Below are 22,813 nucleotides of genomic sequence, written 5' to 3' on the forward strand. Positions count from 1 at the left end.
CTTAAAAATTATCTCATGTCTTTATGAAATATAGCAACTTCAGATCACAATCACAGCAGGAGGCAATACGTTTTTTAAATTGCTTGTATATTGCAAACTGTTTTAGAAAAGGGATTTAGCTCTGTGCTAGTTCATGTTTGACTAATCTAAATGAAGAACCTTTAAAGTTACATATTAACCAGTATTATAGGCTGTTTTGTGTAAAATGATTCATGCAAGCCTAATATTTACAACAAATGGATCATGAGATTTAGAGGTGCAGACATAAGTTTATTGGTAGCCCTCAATATTCAACAATAGAACGCATAAGAAAAGGTATCACAGATGCATTTGTTTAGAAATGCAATATTTGTTACAATATTGCTGGATTACAGTATTTTACCTTTTGTTATCCATTAGTTGTTCCATGTTTAGACAGAAAGCGGCAAATGACCACAAAAGCCACAAGGTAGACTTAGACAACTTTGTCATTTTGTATGCACAAAGTACGTACAGAACTTGATATTGTACGTAGATGTAGATGTTCTTGTGAACTCAGGAAACAGCAGAAAGATTTCACCTCCTCATAAAGTCAAGCTTGATTGATTTTGTCGAACCTGAATCGATGTCGGTGGCTGTTGCTTTCATTTCTGTGAAGCCAAACTTGATATTCAGAATAACTTCACGATCCAGCCCACGTGCAGTGTTTGGTGAGTCAATTGAAAAACTGCCAATTTTCTCTATTCCCTCCTCATCCACATACTTTGGGCATTTACTTTTTGTACAATAAAAAGTATAGTTCCTGGTTGTTTGATCAGAGTTAGTCGGATACAAGCTAAAGTTTTTGATTTGGTTCCAACCAACATCCTCAGCAATTTTTACCAGACTCATGAAAATATCATGACACCACTCACCATCTTTGTTTGTGTATTTTTTTTCTGCCCGATGTTTTGACTCATCAAACCTGTTAGCAACAGCTATCCCATAGGTAAAGGCACTTTTTCTGGTCGTTACAACTGCTGGGTTTCTCCCAAACTCCACGGCTCCTTTCAGGATCGCTTCCTGTGGCCTAAATGGACACAGAACTTTACATTCACCAATGTATGCTTCAGTGATGCGTCTCTGCAGAATCTGGCTGTCAGCATACCCTCCAACTAACAGAATATACTCAATTCTGTGGTGTCTCTTTAAAATGTTGTTGAGACTGTGAATGATCCCCTGCAGACTCTCGGCAAAGAATGACCTCAGCTTCTCTTTGGAGATTCGGATCGATCCTTCATCCCAGGAAGCTCCGTCCACTCCCACCAGAAACTGCTCTATGTCTTTTTTGGCCTGTGCTATTCTTCCCAGGTTAAGTGAGCAGGTGATTTCTATATCCTTATCCCCTTTTTTGAAAAGTGTGAAGTCATACATTATTTTCTGAACCTCACCAGGGTAGTTTTCCTCATATTTATCCCAGACTCCATCACAGAATATTTCTCTGAGGAACTGTTTAAATTTTCTGTCTACATTTTGTCCTCCCAGGTCATTCCCAGAGGCCTTGTGCAGCTCTTTTAATGTTCCTCCTTCCAAGACTTCATGCACAGTGATGTCAATGGTTCCACCTGCAATACAATTAAATTTTTTTTACAATCCTTACATTCAAATTCTGCATCTATACAAACATCCATCTTAGTCAAAGTTTAGGATGTAACCTCCACAGTCGACAACAATGTATTGAGTTCCTGGAGACTTATCCAGTGAGTTGTTGCTGATGTTCTGTGTGATGAAGCCCTCAGCCGGAAGCTTCTTACACCAGACTGAAGCTGCTTCTGGTTCCAGCGCAATCACCAGTTTATCTTCGTTTCCCGCTGTCACAATACCTGCCTACAAACAATAGCGTGTCCACCACTTTTCTAATGAGAAAACCCAATAGATTCTGCTGTAGATGTGTCATTTCTGGCAGGAATAGACTCATTAGCATTACCTCAGTTGCAGCTTCTCTCATGAACTGTTTAGCTGACGGATCCCAGATGGCGGGAACAGTCAGCACCCAGGTGAAGTCGGTGGGAAGAAACTTTTTCCCTCTTGCGGTGGAGTTGATGGTTTCCAGTGCATCATATTTCAGGAATCTCAGCGCTTCTGTGAAAACCTTCAGTGCCTTCATTGATTTCCCGTTTGCTGCTTTGATCATCAGATCTCTGTTGATTTCCTAAAGAATGGGGTACAAAATTTTAGTGTTCATGTTTTAAATGAAACACCTCTTAAAGTCATGAAAATAAATCCACACGTCCTGCCTTTAGACTGTAGTTTCTGATCTGTAGGTCTACGGAAAGTAAATAATCATTAAATAATTTTAACAGTCTTGACCAAAAAAAGTCTATTTGATCCCATTAAACTCTAATGATGAGTTGTATTTTACTCACTTTGCCATAGAGGGCCATCTTGAAGCAGTCAAAGAACAACTTGTCTCTCGCTTCTTGACCCTTTTTTGAAAGATAATCTTCTTTAGCTTCATAACCAAAGCTGATAAAGTCTTCTTGTTGATCAAAAAGAATGCAGGAAGGAGTCTTTGGGGTTTCCAATCCAACCTCTTCACCCCAGACCTTTACATAAGGATCAATTTCTTCTCCTCTGGATGTTATGCTGAAGGCATATCCACTGTATGCAGTGCCAAAGTCTATAGCTATGATGAAAGAGTCTCCCATTGTAGGATAGCTCCTGCTGGTTGTGTCCAAGATCCAAATAAACTACAGAGAGGCAGATGCCGTGGTGTATACGTATAAACTAAGTCAGTGGTGTCCAAAGTCAGGAATCAAGGGTTGGTCTACCGCAGTGTTTTAGACGTTGTCCTGGTTCAACACAGCTGAACCTCGACGACAGGCTGAAAAGGAAAATCATTCCTTTGAACCAGATGTGTTGGAGCAGGAAAAGACCTAAAACATGCAGCAAACCACCCCTCAAGGGCTGGAGTTGGACATGCCTGTCATAGAGCTAAAGTTAGAACCTCTGCCCCTCTACCAAGCAGTGAGATTACATTTATTTTTGGATGACCGTGACTCCTACAAATTACATTCACTTTGGAAATAACAGGACAGCGCCACAGGAAAGAGAAGACTGAGACACAACTGCAGGTAAAGTGATAAACTTATGATTAAGATCTTTGAGCCTCGTATACAAAAAGGTGATAACATTTTACAGATGACATCATTAAGTTCATGTGACAGCTTTAATGCTTGTGTGCACCTAATTGTACTGTATTGAATTAAGGATCACCGCTGGAAGAAAAAAAAACAGAATGACTAAAAATGGATCTGAATTACTTTTGTCAGTCTAAAGGAACAATACAAAGTTTTATTTAATGCAGATATTTAAATGAAAACAGACTTTTCTGAATTCTAAATGCAATAGAACTGAATTCACACAGCTGTAAAAACACCATTTTTCTCTATGAGGGGGAACTGTGGACATGGTGGATAGTTCAGTCCTGGGAGGTCCATGTCCGGTCTGGGCCGGTTTCCTGCATGTTTTTGATCTTTTCCTGCTCCAACACATCAGATTTAAATTAATGATCTACCTTCTCAGTCTGTAATGAAGGTTTTCAGAGGCCAACGGCTATGGCCAATAGCGTTGTCATGATTGTCAATCTATTTAGTTGCAGGTTTTATTGAAGTTGCTGCTTCCTGGCTGCTGGCTCCGCTGTGCAATCAGGTGCAGACTTTGTCCTAATTGCCACTTCCTATATTGTTCTTGTATGTTCTTTTTTTTTTTGCAATAAAAAAAAAGGAAGAAAAAAAATGCCACTTCCTGTTTAAACCCTCGGCTGCAGTGATTGGAAGATCAGCTGTTGGCTCAACCAATCCCATAGAAGCCTCTATATTTAAATACTGACTTCCTGGCAGAAAAAAACTGCTTTAAGAAGAAGTGAAGGACTGCTGTGATTTTGTTTGAGCAGCCTGTCTGTTCCCTGTTTTTGATAGTTTTGACTTGGCTGTTGCTTTTTTGTAATGATTGATTTTGTGTCATTTTTCCAGGAACTCCAAGAATGTCGGTCTTACATAAACAGTCAAAGTAAATATCTGTTTTTTGAGCCTGTGTGAAGTTGAATTAATTAAATAATAGAGTGAGCTCTTTTTCATGCTCTGCATTTGTTTTCTTAGATCTAATCCAGCGCAGCAAATCATTGAGCTCTCCCAGAGGTATCTTACAGAAAACAGTTAGTTTGTATTGCATACAAATCTGTATATCATTTATTTTGAAAAAAAAACATCTGTGCATTAGTATTGTTTTAAGTCATCACTCTGACTAATGGAGCTATATTTACAGATTTTTCCATCACATAGTTTGGTTTAATAACCTAACAAAAATTGGGAGTCTTTGAGGTCTGATAGAGTAAAAGATTCATTTTTTTGGTTAATGTAATGAGATAATTTCAGTTATTTCAGACAAAGATTTGTTTTCTTTCAAAGAATTAGTACCATGGAAACCAATCAACAAGAGGAATATACAACGATGGGGTAAATTTTCATCTGATTCCTGTATCTGAACCTAACAATACCCATCATGTCAATATTTTATCAGAATTAATCCAAGTGATCCATTGAAACTGATGCCGATGAGTCAGTTCAAAAACAGTTTGAGCTCTTTCTCTTTTCTCCACAGATCGTCTCTGAAGAAAGCACAAGAAGAACTGAGATTGCTAAATGAAAGGTAATGCATGTACAGTAAATTACTTTTCATGATTAAAAATAGAATATCCACATCAACAATTTTCAACCCCAAATGTATTTTTCATGAATCTTAGTAACTTTTGCCATTATGCTATTTTTAAATGTAGTCTTATTTTGCAGGATCTTAACCTTGGACCAAAAAAGTTGGAATAATCTGCATCTAATTTCAGTATATTGTCCAGTTATGGGAAACAAAAATATATATACAGTGCAGGCATGTTATGTTTATTCCACCTGTTATTAAATGAAATCAATTTGATAATAAAAATAATTGAAATTCCAAAAGTTTTTTTTTTTTACATTTAACAATATTAATGATTTTATTATATGGTCTAGTGGTAATAATTTAAAGTTATATTTCTTTCATGCATTTGTTTAGAATTATTCAGGTGAAAGAATTTGAATGTCAACACCAGTACATAAGGTAAATATTTATCTGTTTTTTGCATTTTAAAACCAGAGATTTAAAAGTGACAATATTTCATCTGAGATTTCAACTATGAAGCACAATTGCTGGGCGACTGAGAACCTGTGAATTATTTTGGAAGTTTTAATATCATGAAGCTGATTCAGTTTTTTTAAGTATATCTTTCATTGTAATTTCATAGTTTTTACATTGGAATATTTGTCCTCTGCATCTAACTTAATGGAGCAGTGAGCTTCCACTGTGAACTTCATTTTCTATGTAAAAACACCCTTTCAAAAGCACATACAATTTTTGACATCTACCATATCTGCTTCTGCTGATCTGAATAGTTTTTACTAAGCTGACTCTCGCCATATCGATGTCACTCCGCCTAGCTCCACTCACATACATCTGGGACCTCTCCATAAGAATTGCCTTTATTAAAGGCTGGGCCTTATCACAAATCCTTGCATATGATTGGATAAGCCACTTGTCTGTCAACTTTATTGACGTGCTATTTCAACCACTCACACCGAAGCCAACCCGTGGCGCTGTGAGAGCGACGCAGGAAAAAACAAAAAAACATTTTTTTAATGTGTTTGCGGCTCTAGTGGCACGCGTTTTATTGACAGTGAGCTGACAGGAAGAGGGTGGAAGACAGGCGGCAAAGCGCCGCGGGTCGGCGTCGATCCCGGGCCGACCGCGTTGAGGACTAATATGGTTTGCGCAAACCGCTCCGCCACGGGCGCGCCCCGGAAAACAAAACTTGCCAAATCTGGGTCGGGAGAAGGGCGAAAACATCGTTTCCACCAACAAAAGCCTTCAGAGCTGTTCTTCTGATGAAACAATATTAGGTAGATTGGACAACACGAAAGAAATAGCAGCATCAATGTTAACGCTTGCTTCCTCGATGCAAGCCGCCATTGCTATCTGAATCAAAACAGTCTCACAGTCGCTTCTCCACTACGTCACATCTATGAAACTCCAGCCCTGCGTCCTGATTGGCTGGACAATAAAATTGGTTGGAGAAATCACTCTCTATGGGAGATGTCCCAGATGGATGTGAGTGGAGCTAGGCGGAGCGAAATCCATATGGTGAGAGTCAGGTTAAGTTTTTACTTGGGCTGCACAAAATATTTCAACTATATTGTCACTGCAGTATCAGTGTGTGTAGTATTAATATTGCAAAGGACTTTTTGGAGTGCAGTAGTTGTTGTCTAATATGCTCCAAGTGTTAAGAACTTTTTTTTTTTTTTCAATGTTTACGTCATATTCAGCCAGTGGGACTGTCTCACTGCAGCAGATGTTCACCCAGGAAGTGAATGATACTGGCCAAAATGCTAAAGGTCAGAGAGTAATGGATGGACAGATGAGAAGGAAGATGAAAATGGACATATATTGTTCCTATTATCTAAATTGCAATATTTACTTTTATTATTGATTTTTGGAGATTTTCTATTTTGCAGCCCTTGTTTGTGTTGTAGTGGGTGAAGAGACATTGATTTATTTATTTTTTTTCAACCCTGGAAATCTATTTTCTTGTCTTGCCAAGCCCATAATCTTTTCAATCTGTCCGTCTTGTATTCCACAGCCCTGGTCTGGAACAGGCAGAAGAAAAGTTCAGTTCAGTAAATCGAAGGTACACTATATATAGTACTATTGGTTTAAGCTGTATATGCTTTATTGCATCAGTGTCAATACGTCGCAGAAATTTAGGTTTACCAAAAAATCTAAACTATGATAAACATGAAAAAAATCACTGAATCAAGTGAAACCTAAATTCAACAATTCTTTATGTCTTGATGTCCACTTTACCAGAAATATAGTTCTTAATTATGTTTGACCTGATTTTAATTTGTCAAAACTAACATTCATCTTCTAAAATAGAATCCAGCAGTTCACTGACTTTTTTCAAAGTCAGCATGCAGAGATGAGGTAAGCATTCATTCATTTTCAGTTTTGAAATCACATTTACTAATAATGTACAGACTGGCCACTTTATTAGGTATACCTTGGTAGTTCTTGCTTGGAGCCTCTTTTATCTTAAGATTCCTTTATTCCTCAAGGCATAGATTCAACAAATTCTACAGATTTGTTTGTTATCCATCCATGATGAAATTATTCCATGATACAATTCCATAATTTCCTGAAGAAGCCACATTGAATTGAGTTGTGTTGGTTGTGGTAGTCATTCGAGTACATTGAGCATATTGTCAAGTTCAAGAAACCAGTTTTTAGAGGATGTGAGATTTGTAACATGATGCATGAAGATAATAGAGGCAGACATCAGAAGACGGGAACTAGAAGGGATGTACATGATCTGCTCATGATTTGCTCAATACTCAGGCTGTGGATTTTAAACCATTTAATTAGGAGGACATTGGAATTAATTTGAAGTAAAGGGGCCTAAAGTGCACAAAGAAAATATTCCCCACACCAAAACACCAGAGGCAGCCTGTGACTGTTGCTTTAAGATAAGATAACCTTTATTGATCTCACAGTGGAGAAATTCACGTGTCACATCGGCTCAATAATCAAAACAAGGTGCCTAAAGGAAAAGGTGCAGTGTGTGTGTGTGTGTGTGTGTGTGAGACGTTGTACATTAAAGTGGTACCAGGTAAAGAACAGCAGTGAGATCGTTAAAACAGCTGAAGTCTCTTATTTAACAGGATTATTGCACAGGGTATTAAATTGTAATTGCACATTAGTTATTGCAGTTATAGTGCAGCATTGTAAAGTCTGATGGTAGCAGGGATGAATGACCTGTGGTAGCGCTCCTTTTTACTCTCTGGGCCACTTCTTCCTCTACAGTCTGCAACTGTAGAGGAGCTGAGCAGCTCCTCTAGTGACAGACTTAGACATCCTGTTAGGACAGGGTTTTCCATACCAAGTAAGCCATCAGTTTAATCTTGCACACCAGTTATACAAATTAAACTTTTTCTTCTCATGAACCAGGACTAAACCTCAAGAGATTTAAACATCCCACTCTTGGAAAATATCCTCTGTTCAACGGATGTAAAAGCCAAAAGACACAGCCCATGATCCTACATGCAACATGTGGTCCACCAAATCCGCTATCTTGTATTGGGTTCCTGGATCACGGCCATCTTGCCAAAAGACCAGTCTGACCACATGATATCAGCAGCCATCTTGGGAAATCATTTAATGTTCATTTAATTCTTGTTTTACACCTACCTTTAATCACAGAAATTTTGACAGTCTCACATGCCTCCGCTGAAGATCATTTGCAACTAACTTGTAAACGGAATGATAGTGGTATACAGTGTTTATAGATTATTAAAAGTGATATCCCTACATGGGTTGTGATGAGTGCTGGTGCGTGTCTTCAGTAGGAATTGGTTCATTACAGTAAATTTGTCTGCATCCTATAGATATATACATTTTTGCTGGGATTCAGTTAAGTCCTGATTTTAAATTATTAGTAAAACAAATATTAATGATAAGAAGTTGTATTTTTTTTCAAAATATGAGAGTTGTCATTTTATTGTGTGCATTATAAAAAGTTGCTTGTTAATAACCCTTTGAATTCATAATCTATGTTGTCGTCTCGGTGCAGAATGTCACATCCACACAAACTACTGTTTATTTTCCTTAGTTCTTATTTTTTGTTTTTTAGATTGTGCCCTGAGAAAATGTTTCTGCGCTTAAGTCAACTTGACATTAACTTACAGACTGTTGACTTCTTTGTAATTGTAAATGCTTATTTCCCCACTGGAAAATATAGTTTATAAAATGTATAAAGTGTGCACACACAATTACAAGAATACCTCACTACTATGTTTATTTATTGGATTCCAGTATTTATTTAGTTTAAACTTCCTTGATTAATGTTGGTTTGATTCAGTAACAGATTTTCATGTATTTTACTTTACAGGCGTGCTCTCCAGGAAGAGAGTGAGAACGTGAGACCACTTTGTGAAAGGTACTTTACCTGGAATAATATTAAACATCTGAACAATATTGTTGTGTAGAATGACAAGCCATAAGAGTTTCTGCAACAGAAAACCTTCAAAATCTTTAAATAATTGAGTCAGATTTAGCCTGATAGAATAATGTTTCAAAAATTATGGAAAGAAACAGTCAGATTTAAACTTTAAATTGTTGTGCATTTGTCATGTGTAGATTTAAATGAGCATGAAATGCATCTAGATAATCTAAGTGGCCTTTTCATTCTCATTTGGAAAAATGAAATGGAGATGGATCAGTGTATTAATTTCTAACGAGTCAGGTGTGATGATTCCCATGGTGGACAACATTGAAACAATCACATATGTCTATAGGTAGCTGCGTAAATGTGCGCTTCATTGTGTAACAATGGCAGCTTTGGCACTCCTGGGGGACATCACCAATGGAAGAATTCAGAGGTTGCATGTCTTAGGAACTGGCATCTGTGTTACAGAGCAACACTTGCCTTGTGTTGTTGATGCCAGTTCAAGTATATGGAGCTAAAAAGCAGTTTTAGTAAAAAGTAGTCACTACTCTGGGCAACCAGATCATTTCAGCAGGAGCTGGCTGACAGGTTAGGTATACATATGGGTACGTATGGGCAACATGTATGAGCATAATTTTGACCAAATGCACTGCACCGTCTCCCAGCATACTATAAAAATGGCTGAACGGGGTGGAGTGGAACGCCTGTGTGAAAAGTCTTCTAGATTTAAAGAGACGGCACCAAAATGATTTAATTCAATGTTATTTATATAGCACAAATTCACAACACGTCATCTCAAGGCACTTTACAAAGTCAAATTCAATTAAATCATCAAGAAAGATTGGTCAAAATGTTTCCTATCTAAAAAAAAAAACTGCAGATTGCATCGAGTCTGGCAACATTCACTCCTCCTGAAAGAGCCCTTCAAGATTTCTCCCTACCATGAACTTTTAGAATGAAAGCTTCTCACTCCTTCATACATTAGGCGACAGCCCTGTTGGGCTTCCTTGCAAAGGGATTTATATAGACCAACATCCCTGTGGCTTTAGTTTTAAACATTAAGAAACTTTTTAATTACAACTGTTTTTCCCCCACAGATCTGATCTCAATATGAGCCAGACATCCTACCAGCAAAGGTAACATTTAATCAGCATGTTAGTTTATTTTAATCTAAATAAAAGTGGATGAAATGATAGTATAGCTAGCTGATGAGAAAGAGAGGTAAATTTTGTTGGTGTCTGAATATGTATTGCTCCTTAATAAAAAAAAATTCAAGATTTTTTCAAGACTGACTTTTCATGTTTTAAATAGAATTGATATGATTGAAGAACATCATCAACAACAACTTCAAAAATTAAGGTAAACTTTATGTTTTAATGTAAAAACACTAGCTTTGAAGGGGACATGTGGAAAGTCCACTTTTTCAGCCCTTAAATACATTTTGTTGTGTAATTGGAGTCTCTAGGGGTCCAGAAAGTTTGAACATGGGTAAAAGGGGGGATATATTAACTAAGAATTCAGACCAAAGCCTTGCAGTTACACTTTATATAGACCACAACTGAATGATTTTAATGTTAAAAGGAAGAACTGAAAATGTCCTTCTGGTTAAGGTTGAGATGAGTAAAAGTCAGATTATTCCTCCATCAGATCTCACTGATTTCAGCTTCTGTTCAGTCTGGATGTCTTAGTCAGTGAAAGTTTGATGCTCTTTTTAAATAAGGCTATGATTTTAATTTACAGATTTACTTTTGCACAAGCGGAAGCAGAGTTTGGAGAAGTCAAACACAGGTACCATCCACAATTACTGCTGTTTACATGAATGTATTTATTTTCTGAACAATCAGAACAGGGGTTCAAATTCAACTTGATTGCAAAACAACATTTGAATCTTTATTTTTAGTATTCAACAGATTGAATCCACTCAACAACAGAAACTTCATGAATTAAGGTAAACTGATGACAATAATTTGAATTTGTCTTGCGTATATCTCTGTTCATTGCCATTCAGTTTATTCTTTGCCATAAAATCATGCGAGCTTTAATCTCAGTTTATTAAATGGAGTGAGACAAAGTTTAATTCATTAAGACAATTCAGGAAAAAGCTTTAATAACACAGAAGATACTTTAATTAAGCAATTTAGCAGAACTTAGACAACTTATTTTCATTGTTTTTAATGAGGTAATAAACCGTAACTTACTGGTAATGAAGAAAAATACACTTTGTGTATCTAATGTTGTTCATGCTGCAAAATCTTTTTAATGAAACCAGGAGGGTTTTCTAAAGCTACCGTAGGATCTACTGCATATCTGCTAATGTTTAACATGTCATAGGAGCCTAAATTTTAGTGAGTTTTAATTCAATTTCAGAAAGATTCAAAACCTTTTGCTGCAAAAATCTTAATAATAATCGTCTGTCATCAGTGCTGTGAAGGCAGAAAGAAACTTGAAATTACTTCAATAAGAGATTTTACATCAGTTGCAAAAGTATATATCAACAGTACAATATAGTGCAAATGTTCAGCTTTTACATCTTAGATTTTAGACGACCGAGGTGTATTTTTATCAAATGTATGTTACTTTACAGCTCTGCTCAGCAACCAAGCAAAGAAGACAAAGAGGTGAAAATACACCAGCAAAGGTACTTAAGACCGATGCATTGAAACATTTGCTTTATTGATCTGCACAACAGAGGAAGGATGTTGATGGCTTCAGTGTTTTTATTTTTAGATATGACCAATGAAATAAAGGGAACACTTAAATAATAAACTGTAACCCCAAGTCAGTCAAACTTCTGTGAAATCAAACTGTCCACTTAAGAAGCAACACTGATTGATAATCAGTTTCACCTGCTGTTGTGCAAATGGAATAGACATTAGGTGGAAAATAGAGGCAGTGCACCCCCAGTAAAGGAGTGGTTGTGCAGGTGGTGCCCACAGACCACTTCTCAGTTCCTCTGCTTTCTGACTGATGTTTATCTACTACATATCTGCTAATGTTTAACATGTCATAGGAGCCTAAATTTTAGTGAGTTTTAATTCAATTTCAGAAAGATTCAAAACTTTTTGCTGCAGAAATCTTAATAGTAATCATCTGTCATCAGTGCTGTGAAGGCAGAAAGAAAGAGAGAAAAAAACTTGACATTACTTTAATAAGAGATTTCACATAAACTGCAAAGTATATCTCAACAGTACAATATAGTGCAAATGTTCAGCTTTTACATCTTAGATTTTGGACAACCGAGGTGTATTTTATCAAATGTGTGTTACTTTACAGCTCTGCTCAGCAACCAAGCAAAGAAGACGAATTGTTAAAACTACACCAGCAAAGGTACATTTGCTTTGTTGATCTGCATAACAGAGGAAGGAGGTTGATGGCTTCAGTGTTTTATTTTTAGATATAACCAAAGAAATAAAGGGAACACTTAAATAATAAACTGTAACTCCAAGTCAGTCAAACTTCTGTGAAATCAAACTGTCCACTTAAGAAGCAACACTGATTGATAATCATTTCCACCTGCTGTTGTGCAAATGGGATAGACAACAGGTGGAAACTAGAGGCAATTAGCAAGACACCCCCACCCCCCCAACACCCAGGTGGTGTTTTCACTGTAGTGGTAACATGAGACGGAGTCTACAGCCCACCAAGTGGCTCAGGTAGTGCAGCTCAACCAGGATGGATGCGAGCTGTGGCGAGAAGGTCTGCTGTGTCTTTCAGCGTAGGGTCCAGAGCATGGAGTCGCCACCAGGAGACAGACCAGTACATCAGGAGATGTGGAGGAGGCTGTAGGAGGGCAACAACCCTGCAGCAGGACCGCTACCTCTGCTTTTGTGCAAGGAGGAACAAGAGGAGCACTGCCAGAGCTCTGCAGAATGACCTGCAGCAGGCCACAGATGTGCATGTGCCCCTCCATGAGGGTGGTATGAGGGCCCAACGTCCACAGGTGAAGATTATGCTTACAGCCCAAAACCATGTAGGACATTTGGCTTTTGCCAGAGAACACCAAGATTGATAAATTCTCCACTGGAGCCCTGTGCTCTTCACAGATGAAAGCAGGTTCACAATGAGCACATGTGACAGTCTGGAGACACCATGGAGAACGTTCTGCTGCTGCAACATCCTCTAGCAACACCGGATTGGCAGTGGGTCAGTCATGGGGGGGCATTTCTTTGGGGGCAGCAAAGCCCTCCATGTGTCACTAGAAGTAGTCTGACTGCCATCAGGTACAGAAAGGAGATCCTCAGACCCACTGTGAGACCATATGCTGGTGTGGCTGGCCCTGGTTCCTCCTAATGCAAGACATGTTAGACCTCATGTGGCTGGAGAGTGTCAGCAGGTCCTGCAAGATGAATCCATTTATGCTATGGACCAACCCGTCTGTTCCCCAGACCTGAATCCAACCGAGAACATCCGGGACATCATGTGATGCTCCATCCACCAACGGTATGTTGCACCACAGACTGTCCAGAAGTTGGTGGATGTGTTAGTCCAGGTCTGGGAGGAGATTGCTCAGGAGACCATCCACCAACGCCATCAGGAGCATGCCCAGGTGTTGCAGGGAGGTCGTACAGGTACCTGGAGGCCACGCATGCTACTGAGCCTCATTTCAACTTCTTTTATGGACATTACATTAAAGTTGGATCCACCTGTAGTGTTTTTCCACTTTAATTTTGAGTGTGGATCCAAATCCAGACCTCCATGGGTTAATGCATTCTATTTCCATTGATACTTTTTGTGATTTTTTTTTTTTTTTTTTTTTTTTTGTCAGCACATTCAACCATGTAAAGAACAGAGTATTTGATAAGAATATTTCATTCATTCAGATCTAGGGTTTGTTATTTTAGTGTTCCCTATGAGAGAGAGAGACACTCATGAAAAGAAGAAAGTTTTGAAATTGTTCAAGTTTTTGCAGAACCTTTTTTATTAGATAAACTATTAACACACAAAAGCAAGTCAAAGCAGATACTGACAGACTGCATATACTAGGCAAATCTTATGCAGTCCCGAAAAAACTGGATATCCTCAGAAATTATGGAAAACTGGCTCTTTTCAAAAATAAAAAAAACCTGGGGATTTAAATTTTTATAAAGTGCTTAGTTACACTATAACAGTATCAAAAAAACAGACACTTTTTTTTTAAAAAAAAGTCATTAACAAGCCGACACCATTTGAAAACTGCAACCTGTTTTCTTTTTACTCCACAGAGCTGTTCTGAGCAAAGAGGAAGACCCTCAGAGGTGTCGTCTTATTTGGTGTCCAACCAATGAGCTACAATATCACCTTCTGTTTTGTGTTTTGATATCACAAAGCTAACCTTTTAGATGTACTTTTTTAAAGAATCCAGAAGACGGGCACATATTCTCAGCGTTCTGAACAAAGGAGGTAAACCTTGATGTAGAAAGGGTGCACACACACCACCTGAATGCAATGATACATCAAAAAAGGTTTAATAAGTTCACTTTATTAATTCAGCAGTATTTCCTGTGTTTGCATAGTTTACAGCACAGACTTCCTCTGCAGCCATATGAACACAATCCAAATCCTCTCGACCCTAGGTAAGATGCATGCAGTAATAACTGTTTGAAATGTCGAATGGCATAATAGGTGAAAGATATATGAATAAAAATGAGAAAGCACTGAAAACCTTATTGATTCACGACCCAACCAAGAAGGCTGTTCATAAAAGCTTTTCTAGGGAATCCTATGCAGTCCCGACAGAGCTGGACATCTTCAGAAATGATAGAAAACTGGCTCCTTTCAAAAACAAAAACAAAAAAACTGGGAATTTAGATTTTCATAAAGTGCTTAGTTACACTATAAGAGTATCAAAAAAAACAGACAATTTTTTTTGAAGCCATTAACAAACCGACACCATTTGGAAACTGCAACCTGTTTTCTTTTTACTTCACAGAACTGTTCTGAGCAAAGAGGAAGACCCTCAGAGGTGTCGTCTTATCTGATGTCCAACCAATGAGCTACAATATCACCTTCTGTTTTGATATCACAAAACTAACCTTTAGATGTACTTTTTTACAGAATCCAGAAGACGGGCACATTTTCTCAGCGTTCTGAACAAAGGAGGTAAACCTTGATGTAGAAAGGGTGCACACACACCACCTGAATGCAATGATACATCAAAAAAGGTTTAATAAGTTCACTTTATTAATTCAGCAGTATTTCCTGTGTTTGCATAGTTTACAGCACAGACTTCCTCTGCAGCCATATGAACACAATCCAAATCATCTCGACCCTAGGTAAGGCGCATGCAGTAATAACTGTTTGAAATGTTGAATGGCATCATAAGTGAAAGATATATGAATAAAAATGAGAAAACACTGAAAACCTTATTGATTCACGAGCCAACCAAGAAGGCTGTTCATAAAAGCTTTTCAACATGGCTGAGAGAGGGAGTACAGTACGCGGTAGTAATAGGCAGTAGAGGCGGCGGAGGCAGTCAACATGACAGCCGCGGAAAGTAATAAGTCATAACGCCCAAGCCCTATTATTAATATATTCTTCTTACATGTTTTAAATACTTAACAGTTAATTACCTGTGACAAAGTGAGCACCGCAGACTCTGGCGTATTCCAGCTTAACACCGTCCAAATCGGACCTGGATATCCGTGTCAGCCATAGGTGACGGCGTTGTTCAGACAGCTGTTTTGTTTTTTCACACTGATTCACTATTACGGCTGGTAGGCGATAGAGCGTTGATCTCCACCTCCACGGGCCGTGCAACCAACCATTAAACACGTTTTCCCCATTGTTCACTTCCAATACTGCCTAAGGCGTCATACAATGCAGGTCAACGGTGCGAAACGACTGCCACCCAATATGGCGGACGCGCTGAGTAGTCACGTGAGCGTGACGTCAGCTGAAAACCCCCTATTGCTGACTGGTGTAGTTACTGACTCTACAAAGTCTGTAGTCCAACGCTGTGGCGGCTGGGGATAAAACTTTTAAGAGGTCTTGAGATTATCACACAAACAAACTCTATTTGAACATAAATCCATCCGCCGTCTTGTTTACCGTCAGATTTTTAAGTCTGGTCCAAGATCCATTAGTAGCTGTGTTTCCTACATCGAAAGCCTCCTGAAATTAATATTTAATGTTCTTTCGCCGCGCCGTTCCCCCCTGTCTTATTATCTGACTCTTCTATTTGCATGATGTTTGAGTGACATTCCCACCTAAGCATCTAAGCTGCCAGAGGTTGGACTTTGATTGGCAGTAAAAGCAAAATATCAATGGTAAAGTAATCGGATTGGATAAAGAATGACGGTTCAGACTGAACACAGGCGCACAGAGCTACACCCTGAGGAGAATCCACTCACTCCAGATAGACTTTTTTTATGTATAGCTGACTGATAGTGCTGTCTACATGTCCTGATCATTATTGTGACAATTTTCTGCACATTTGTTGAAATCCTGCTTTTGTGTCAGGTGAGTTTCGAATCAGTATTGGTATTGGCTCAAAAGATATTGTGACGCTACCCAGAAAAATTGACTTCAATAGCTCTTCCACTGTGGGGTATAAAAGCGGCTCCCTCTGTACGTGCCTTCATAGCGAGTTGGAAGAGTGAACTTTACAATCCATCCATTTTTTTTCAGGTTAGCATTTAGCTTAACATTATTTTAATTAGCATTTATTAACCATATTCTGGTAGCCCTCCTCATGTCATCCTCAAGTAGCTGCGTTGACACATTGAGGACAATCTACATTCATGATTTTTTTATTTTTTATTTTTATCTAAAACTGTGTCAAGAGGGCAACAGGTCTAGGAGGGAAGCTCAGGCAGCAACACTCATCAGCTGTTCCAGGGAAATTCCCACGCATTCCCAGGTCAGAAGGGACACTGCCAGGTCTTGAGCAGCTAAACCTCCAGTGGGACTTGTCTGAGTCCAAAGCGAGGGAATCAGTTTACATCCTGTCTACATTTGAAAGTTTTTGCCAAAGGTGCTGGCACAGCCCTTGCCTTTGTCATTGATGGACCTTAATACCCTGCAACATGTACCAAGAAATCACAAACTGGTACATCCCCAGAAAATATGTCTTCACGAAGGACAGTCATAACTTTTTTTTTTTCTAAATCTACAAAACACATGCTGGTAGAAGAGCTTATCTTCTCAACTCTCTTAGAAACACTTTATGGGTAAATGTCTTTGTCCATCAATCACACATTTGGTCCAGAAGCTGCTCTTGGTCTGCCATCCCATCACAGATCAACAATGTCCAGAGTCCTAAAGCCTTACAGAAAGGCCCTCGTCCTCTTGTTGCCGTGATGCTGAGCAGATTATTACCCAACACAGCAATGTCTGCCAAGATAACGGACTCGTCTTCTGCTGAGTCTTTCTCCTAAACGCTGAGCTGGGTGATCACAATCGATTTGCTTGATAACATCCTTTAGTTCAACATTTTTCCTTCAAGAGCCAAAATAAATGTCTGGATGCTTCATGTTTCCTTATTTTGTTGTAGTGTTTGCTCAAACTTTCAGTTTTTTTTTAAAATCCTTCTGCATGATGAAGAATTTCAAAATTTGTCCTTCAATATATCTGATTTTTTTTAGATTAGCTTTCAGATTAGATCTGATGTTTGACAAGATTTATTTTTGTTTTTACCAGACTAAGGGAGATGGCAGAAGAACTTCAAACCATGAGGTAAATATTCCTTCATTCATTCTTTGATATTTAATAAGCGATGACTCAAAAATATGAAATTATTTATGAATCTGAATCTGGACGAAGCTCCAACACTCTTATTTGCATTTATCTTCTTTTAAAAAAAATCAAATGTTCTTCCAGAATAACTGCATTTACTACAACAGTGGGCATCTTTTTCTGAAAACAAGCATTTTGATACTTCATCTCTAAATAGGAGCTATGTGATAATTATGATGAGGTGATGAATCGTGTAGAAACCTCCCAGTGTGGCCGGTCCAGTTATTTGCAGGACAAATTACAGCAGTCAGTCAAGCTTTAAGTATTTATATTATGTAAGAATATAAGGTTTTAGCTCTAGGGATTTCATGTTATTGTCTAGCAGCAGAGTCCACTGTTCCAAGCGCCAGATAAAAAAAAAAAAATCTGATGTTTTATCACACCTGGAATAATTTACTTTGGTCTGTCTGGATCTTGGTTCCTAACACGATCCTTTGAAAAACTTGACTGTGTTTCCCTTTGGTAAACCATGAAGCGAGTGCAGCTAACAGTTTGTTAAATGACTGTGATTTTTGTTTTGTTTTTGTTTTTCATGTGGAATATCCAATTTTTCAGGTCTGCTCTAAAAGAAAAAGAGGAAGAACTGAAATCTTTCAAAGACAGGTACAGTAGACACAATTCTAAGCTACCAAGAAAGCTGAGCCTTAAGCAAATTGGGTGCCATTACTAAAAGACACAAATGTTTAAAAAGATGAGCTGAGTTTGATTAAAGGTCTAATTTATTACATGACCTTTACATAACATTGTGTTTTACAGAGTGGCAGTGGAAGTTGCTCCCTCAATTAAAACAGGAACCAGTATGAGCCTCAACAGCCCAGTCAGTAAAAACAGAATAAGGGAGATGTATGAAACTCTGAGATGTGACTGGCCAAAAATCAAAGAAAACCTGAAATCAAATGGGAAAAAACCAGATCTTGTCAAAAAAATGGTTCAGGTAAAATGTGCTTTGATGGGTTAAGACAGCTCTGTGTTTCACTAGAACTACTATCGAAATAAGTAAACCATTTCTATTTCTTCGGTTCATCCTCCATTGTATCTCCTGTTTACAGAAAAAATTTAAAATGGCAAAAACAGACATGGAAAAAAAGAAGATGATGATAATTAAAGTTTTTGACTTGGATAAGTACAAACCTGGAACAGAACCTCCAAAGGTACCAGACTGGATCCTGAAACCAGATCAATTGTGTTTCTGCTGCTGATTTCAATATAATCTGCATTTCAGGTTAAAGAACACATGCAGATGACAATTCAGAGTCTGCAGCTGGCGCTCTACAGTCAGAAATATGAGGACGGCGCGCAGGTTTGTGTTTTATACAAATGATTTAGACACCAGACGAGGGCTTTTAAAATGCAGAAATGAAAGAAGGTTGTTCAGACTCACTCAGCGTCCACTAATTCAACTTATAATGTTAATTCTTCTTTATAGAAACCGTCCTCTTCAGACGAAGTTGAAAACCCTAAAGAAATGATGACGTATCTGGGCAATGAGTGCTACTGGCTGGGCTGCCTGATGGCATTGAACAACCCTCCCATTCATCCTGACTGGCAGAATCACCCGCCTTCAATGGACAAATGGGATATTCTTCCCAGAAATATTGTAGCAACCTCTGTAAGGAAGTGAGAAATAATCCAGCAACAGGGAGTATAATGATGTTCAGTCAGAAAGTTTGGGATAATTTATAACTGAGCTCTGTAGAGGTGTAAGATTTGCCTGCTCTTTCTCCTCGTTTTGTAAAATAGTTAATAAGACTTGATAGATACTCTTAAAATATTCTCAAATTTGACTTTCTGATATTTAAAATGTTTTCAGGATAATATTTTTTGCAGGTTACATATTATGGCTGTCAGACTTATTGTTCAAGTTGTTAATGAGTAACCTTCATTCTTATTTTTAGTTAAGTTCAGGCCCATTTACTGTGTGGTAGTTGCACTACAGATTATTATTATTATTATTATTATTATTATTATTATTATTAGTCCTGTTGAAGTTTAATTCAAACTGTAAATGTTTAATAACTAACAGTTTGAAATATTTCCTGCATTAAAATTATCCTAAATAAGACAAGGTCCAAAGTAGGCCCCCTTTTTAAAACCTGGTATTAATGTCTAGGTTTTCAAGAGAAAAAAAAGAAGGATCATAATAACCTTCATTGTTGACAGATTTATCTTGTTTACCATCAATAGTTTGTCTTTTTCCACATATTATAAGATGGTCTGATAAAGAGCTAAATAATCTTTTGATCAATTGATCAATTAAAATTGCTCTTTTTAGGGAAAGAAATTAGATGAGCATTTAATGAGTAACAAAATTCACAGCTATGCAGCATAGAAACAAATTGGAGTTCTGAACTGCATCAACCAAAGGACACATTGATGCCTTTTTTTATTGATGTCTTCATTTAATTTGTCAATTTAAATCAAGTAATTAACTGTAAAAAGGATAAAGTGACTGTCGGAGCTAAGAACAGCTTCCTTTTACTGTGCATTTGGTCAGTGTCAGACTGTGTGGTTGTACCAAAGGTGACCTGTAGAGGGTGCTGTTGATCTGAGGATTTCTCTTGTCAGAAGGAGGACCCAGGAGTCCAGGACAGATTTAACCCTAAAGTGCAGCTGTTCAACACCTGAGCCGACCAGCTGGAAGAGTTGAAAACCCCCCGAAACAAAAATGGATCCTCCACCAGTAACAGTACCCATCTACTCATGGTCACACTGATTCTCAGAGGAACTGTTTTCATCTGTTACCGTGTTCAGGCTTTAGGTAATTTACTCAACGTGTTTATAGATTGATAAATCTGTTTCCTACTGCCTTTTCTTTAAAAACCTGCAACTGTTCTGTGCCAAACAGAAGTAGTATTTTTTTTTTCCTTTTCTCTTTGGAGAGATCCTCCCTCTATAACTTTCTGATTTAAGATAAAAACGTGTAAAATACTCTTGCAATTCAGGTGCAGTTTTGACTTCAAATGTGTTCACAAAGAGTAGAATTTTTTTCATACCTTTACTTTCATAGGGCTTTCACATCAACTCACACCATGTCCGTCTTTGACAGTTAAAACCGTGTTGACTATCTTTGAATTATACTTACGGACATCTCAATTATAAATACTCAATACAATGAATTTGTTTACCATAAAATGCTTTGTAATGCGTGTATTTGCTTCATGAGTTTCTAATTCATGTGTAAAGAGTAAAACACATATAGAACCATAGATGGTTAGATATTTGCATTTTTTCCTTAACTGCCCACATTGTCGTCTCTTTCTTACTTTGCTGGTAAGCCAATCATATCTTTAATTTACAAAGCCAACGGTAAAAAAAAATGTCTTCTCTCTTTTGTAAAGTAAGTCAGCCCCAACACCGAAAAACCATTACTGTAATAACAAGGTAGACCTCTTAATAAGTTTAGAGTTTTTATATTTGAATAATCTTGTTTAACAAAATTTGAAATACAACATAAGGAGTAGAACTACACACATCTCATATTTGGTAAATATGTCTAAATGGAAAACATAACAACCAGAGCAAACATGTGATGGATGGCAGATCTTTAAGCAAAATATCAAAACAACAGGAAATAAAATGCCTGTGGAAGCAAATTTTACAAACTGTCTTCAGAATATTTAAGATATACTTTGATTTTGGAGAGTATGAGGATTAGCCAGCTCCCAGAGTCACACCAAAGGAAGGTTTGAGGTGGGGTCTGGTTGTTTTTTTGCACAAATCAGTTGATTTAATGTGGGACCTCCAGTAATAGAAAACAAAAATGAATGCATAAAGAAAACTCAGCACCCACTACTGCTTCTCAGCTGACACATTACCATTGGCCTGTTGGAAGAGGATTTAAGGATAATAGATGGTACACTGAGATCTCTGCAGGAGGAAGCTGCAGTAGAAGGTGCACATTCTAAGAATCCTACAATTCGTTGGCACTGGCATTCAAAAAAGGCAAGAAGCTTCTCCAGCTGTAGCTGTAGTTTAAAAAACAAAATGCATCTGTCAGACTGGAATAGTCTGATTGGATGTTCAAAAGCCACATTTTTACCACACAGAACATCAAAATGGAGCAAATAAAAGGTACATTTTTTTTGTTTTATTAAGAGATATCAAGTTTGAATATTTTCTCCAGCAGGTACAGCGACAACCTGATTGCTGACTGCCAAACATACAGTGTATATGACCTTTGCTCCATGCCCCACTGGCTGTCAGCTTTTAATTTTCCTCAGATTTGCTGTTTCAACTTGTCACTGAAAAAAAAAAAAAACAGGTCTGAAGCAGATGTCTTTTTTTTCTGTTGTGCATCTCTGCTCCTAACGTCATACATTTCTCTCCTCAGTAACGGTCAATTAGAAAGAAGTCGGTCTAGGTTGCGAGGGGACAAATAATGCTTCATATAGAATATTTAAGAGACGGAAGGACAAAAGCAACTCTCTCTATTCACTTGTTTAATTCTACAAAACATACATTTACACTTCCATTAAACGACTGCATTGGATAACATGAGGTGAAAATATTTTGTCAGTTTTGTTCACTGAACTAATGTGAATAAAATTAAAATAAATATGGGACTTCTGAGTTGTATTGCCTGTACTAAAAAAATGGTTGTCTAATGTACTGGTGGTTTGATTTGTTTTGTGCTTTTCAATCTAAATGGTGTTTGGGGTTTATTTTCAATTGTTCAAGGTGTTTAGTATTGTAAGTTACAGTACATTTAGCATGTTGTGGTTTATTTGTTCTAGGAAAGAAACTGATGATAATCCAACATAGTAGGAAAATTACCTTCCTGGCGCCTCACAACATCACAGCACATAAACCCCAGAACTGCTGTGTTTATATGACTTTCCAGTCTTTTCAGTCCCTACCTGGTCCAGCCAGGGCCGCTTAGTCTGATTACAGCTCTGCTGGAAGGTGTTTCTCATAAAAGCAGCTGTTCCTCTCCATAGCACCATGCTTAGGTGCATATGATAACAACTGACATCAAATATTAGGTGCAATCTTAAAGACCACTCAAGCTCAACAAATCCCACATTTTAATGCCTTTAAACTAATGTAATTATGACG

The 22,813-nt window shown here is 37.8% G+C and overlaps 2 protein-coding genes across 7 annotated transcripts; one reads left to right on the forward strand and one right to left on the reverse strand.

Annotated features, from left to right (window-relative positions):
- Positions 1 to 249: 249 nt before the first annotated feature.
- Positions 250 to 2,904, reverse strand: LOC105915541 (heat shock 70 kDa protein 12B-like). Of its 2 annotated transcripts, XM_021309038.2 has the most exons (4): positions 2,385 to 2,899; positions 1,946 to 2,170; positions 1,674 to 1,845; positions 250 to 1,583 (listed from the first exon to the last, which is right to left on the reverse strand). In XM_021309038.2, exons 1-4 carry the CDS (start codon positions 2,664 to 2,666, stop codon positions 556 to 558), a joined length of 1,707 nt encoding a protein of 568 aa, XP_021164713.2. In that variant the 5' UTR covers positions 2,667 to 2,899; the 3' UTR covers positions 250 to 555. The 2 variants fall into 2 exon arrangements, with proteins under 2 accessions (XP_021164713.2, XP_035995551.1); XM_036139658.1 differs by lacking the exon at positions 1,674 to 1,845 and having other exon boundaries at positions 1,516 to 1,583; positions 2,385 to 2,904.
- Positions 2,905 to 3,009: 105 nt separating this feature from the next.
- On the forward strand, positions 3,010 to 22,351 carry LOC110366651 (putative mediator of RNA polymerase II transcription subunit 26). Of its 5 annotated transcripts, XM_036139659.1 has the most exons (27): positions 3,013 to 3,092; positions 3,614 to 3,669; positions 3,993 to 4,029; positions 4,119 to 4,157; positions 4,428 to 4,475; positions 4,621 to 4,668; positions 5,068 to 5,112; positions 6,686 to 6,733; positions 6,982 to 7,029; positions 8,990 to 9,037; positions 10,144 to 10,182; positions 10,358 to 10,405; positions 10,787 to 10,834; positions 10,947 to 10,994; positions 11,631 to 11,684; positions 12,320 to 12,373; positions 14,539 to 14,598; positions 14,955 to 14,987; positions 15,080 to 15,124; positions 15,238 to 15,297; positions 17,663 to 17,698; positions 18,314 to 18,361; positions 18,515 to 18,692; positions 18,808 to 18,909; positions 18,981 to 19,058; positions 19,185 to 19,367; positions 20,324 to 22,351. In XM_036139659.1, exons 3-27 carry the CDS (start codon positions 4,004 to 4,006, stop codon positions 20,381 to 20,383), a joined length of 1,524 nt encoding a protein of 507 aa, XP_035995552.1. In that variant the 5' UTR covers positions 3,013 to 3,092; positions 3,614 to 3,669; positions 3,993 to 4,003; the 3' UTR covers positions 20,384 to 22,351. The 5 variants fall into 5 exon arrangements, with proteins under 5 accessions (XP_035995553.1, XP_035995552.1, XP_035995554.1 ...); XM_036139660.1 differs by lacking the exon at positions 3,614 to 3,669 and having other exon boundaries at positions 3,010 to 3,092; XM_036139661.1 differs by lacking the exon at positions 10,358 to 10,405.
- The last annotated feature ends 462 nt before the right edge of the window (positions 22,352 to 22,813 follow it).

This window comes from Fundulus heteroclitus, chromosome 7 (assembly GCF_011125445.2).
Source record: "Fundulus heteroclitus isolate FHET01 chromosome 7, MU-UCD_Fhet_4.1, whole genome shotgun sequence".
Classification (NCBI taxonomy): domain Eukaryota; kingdom Metazoa; phylum Chordata; class Actinopteri; order Cyprinodontiformes; family Fundulidae; genus Fundulus; species Fundulus heteroclitus.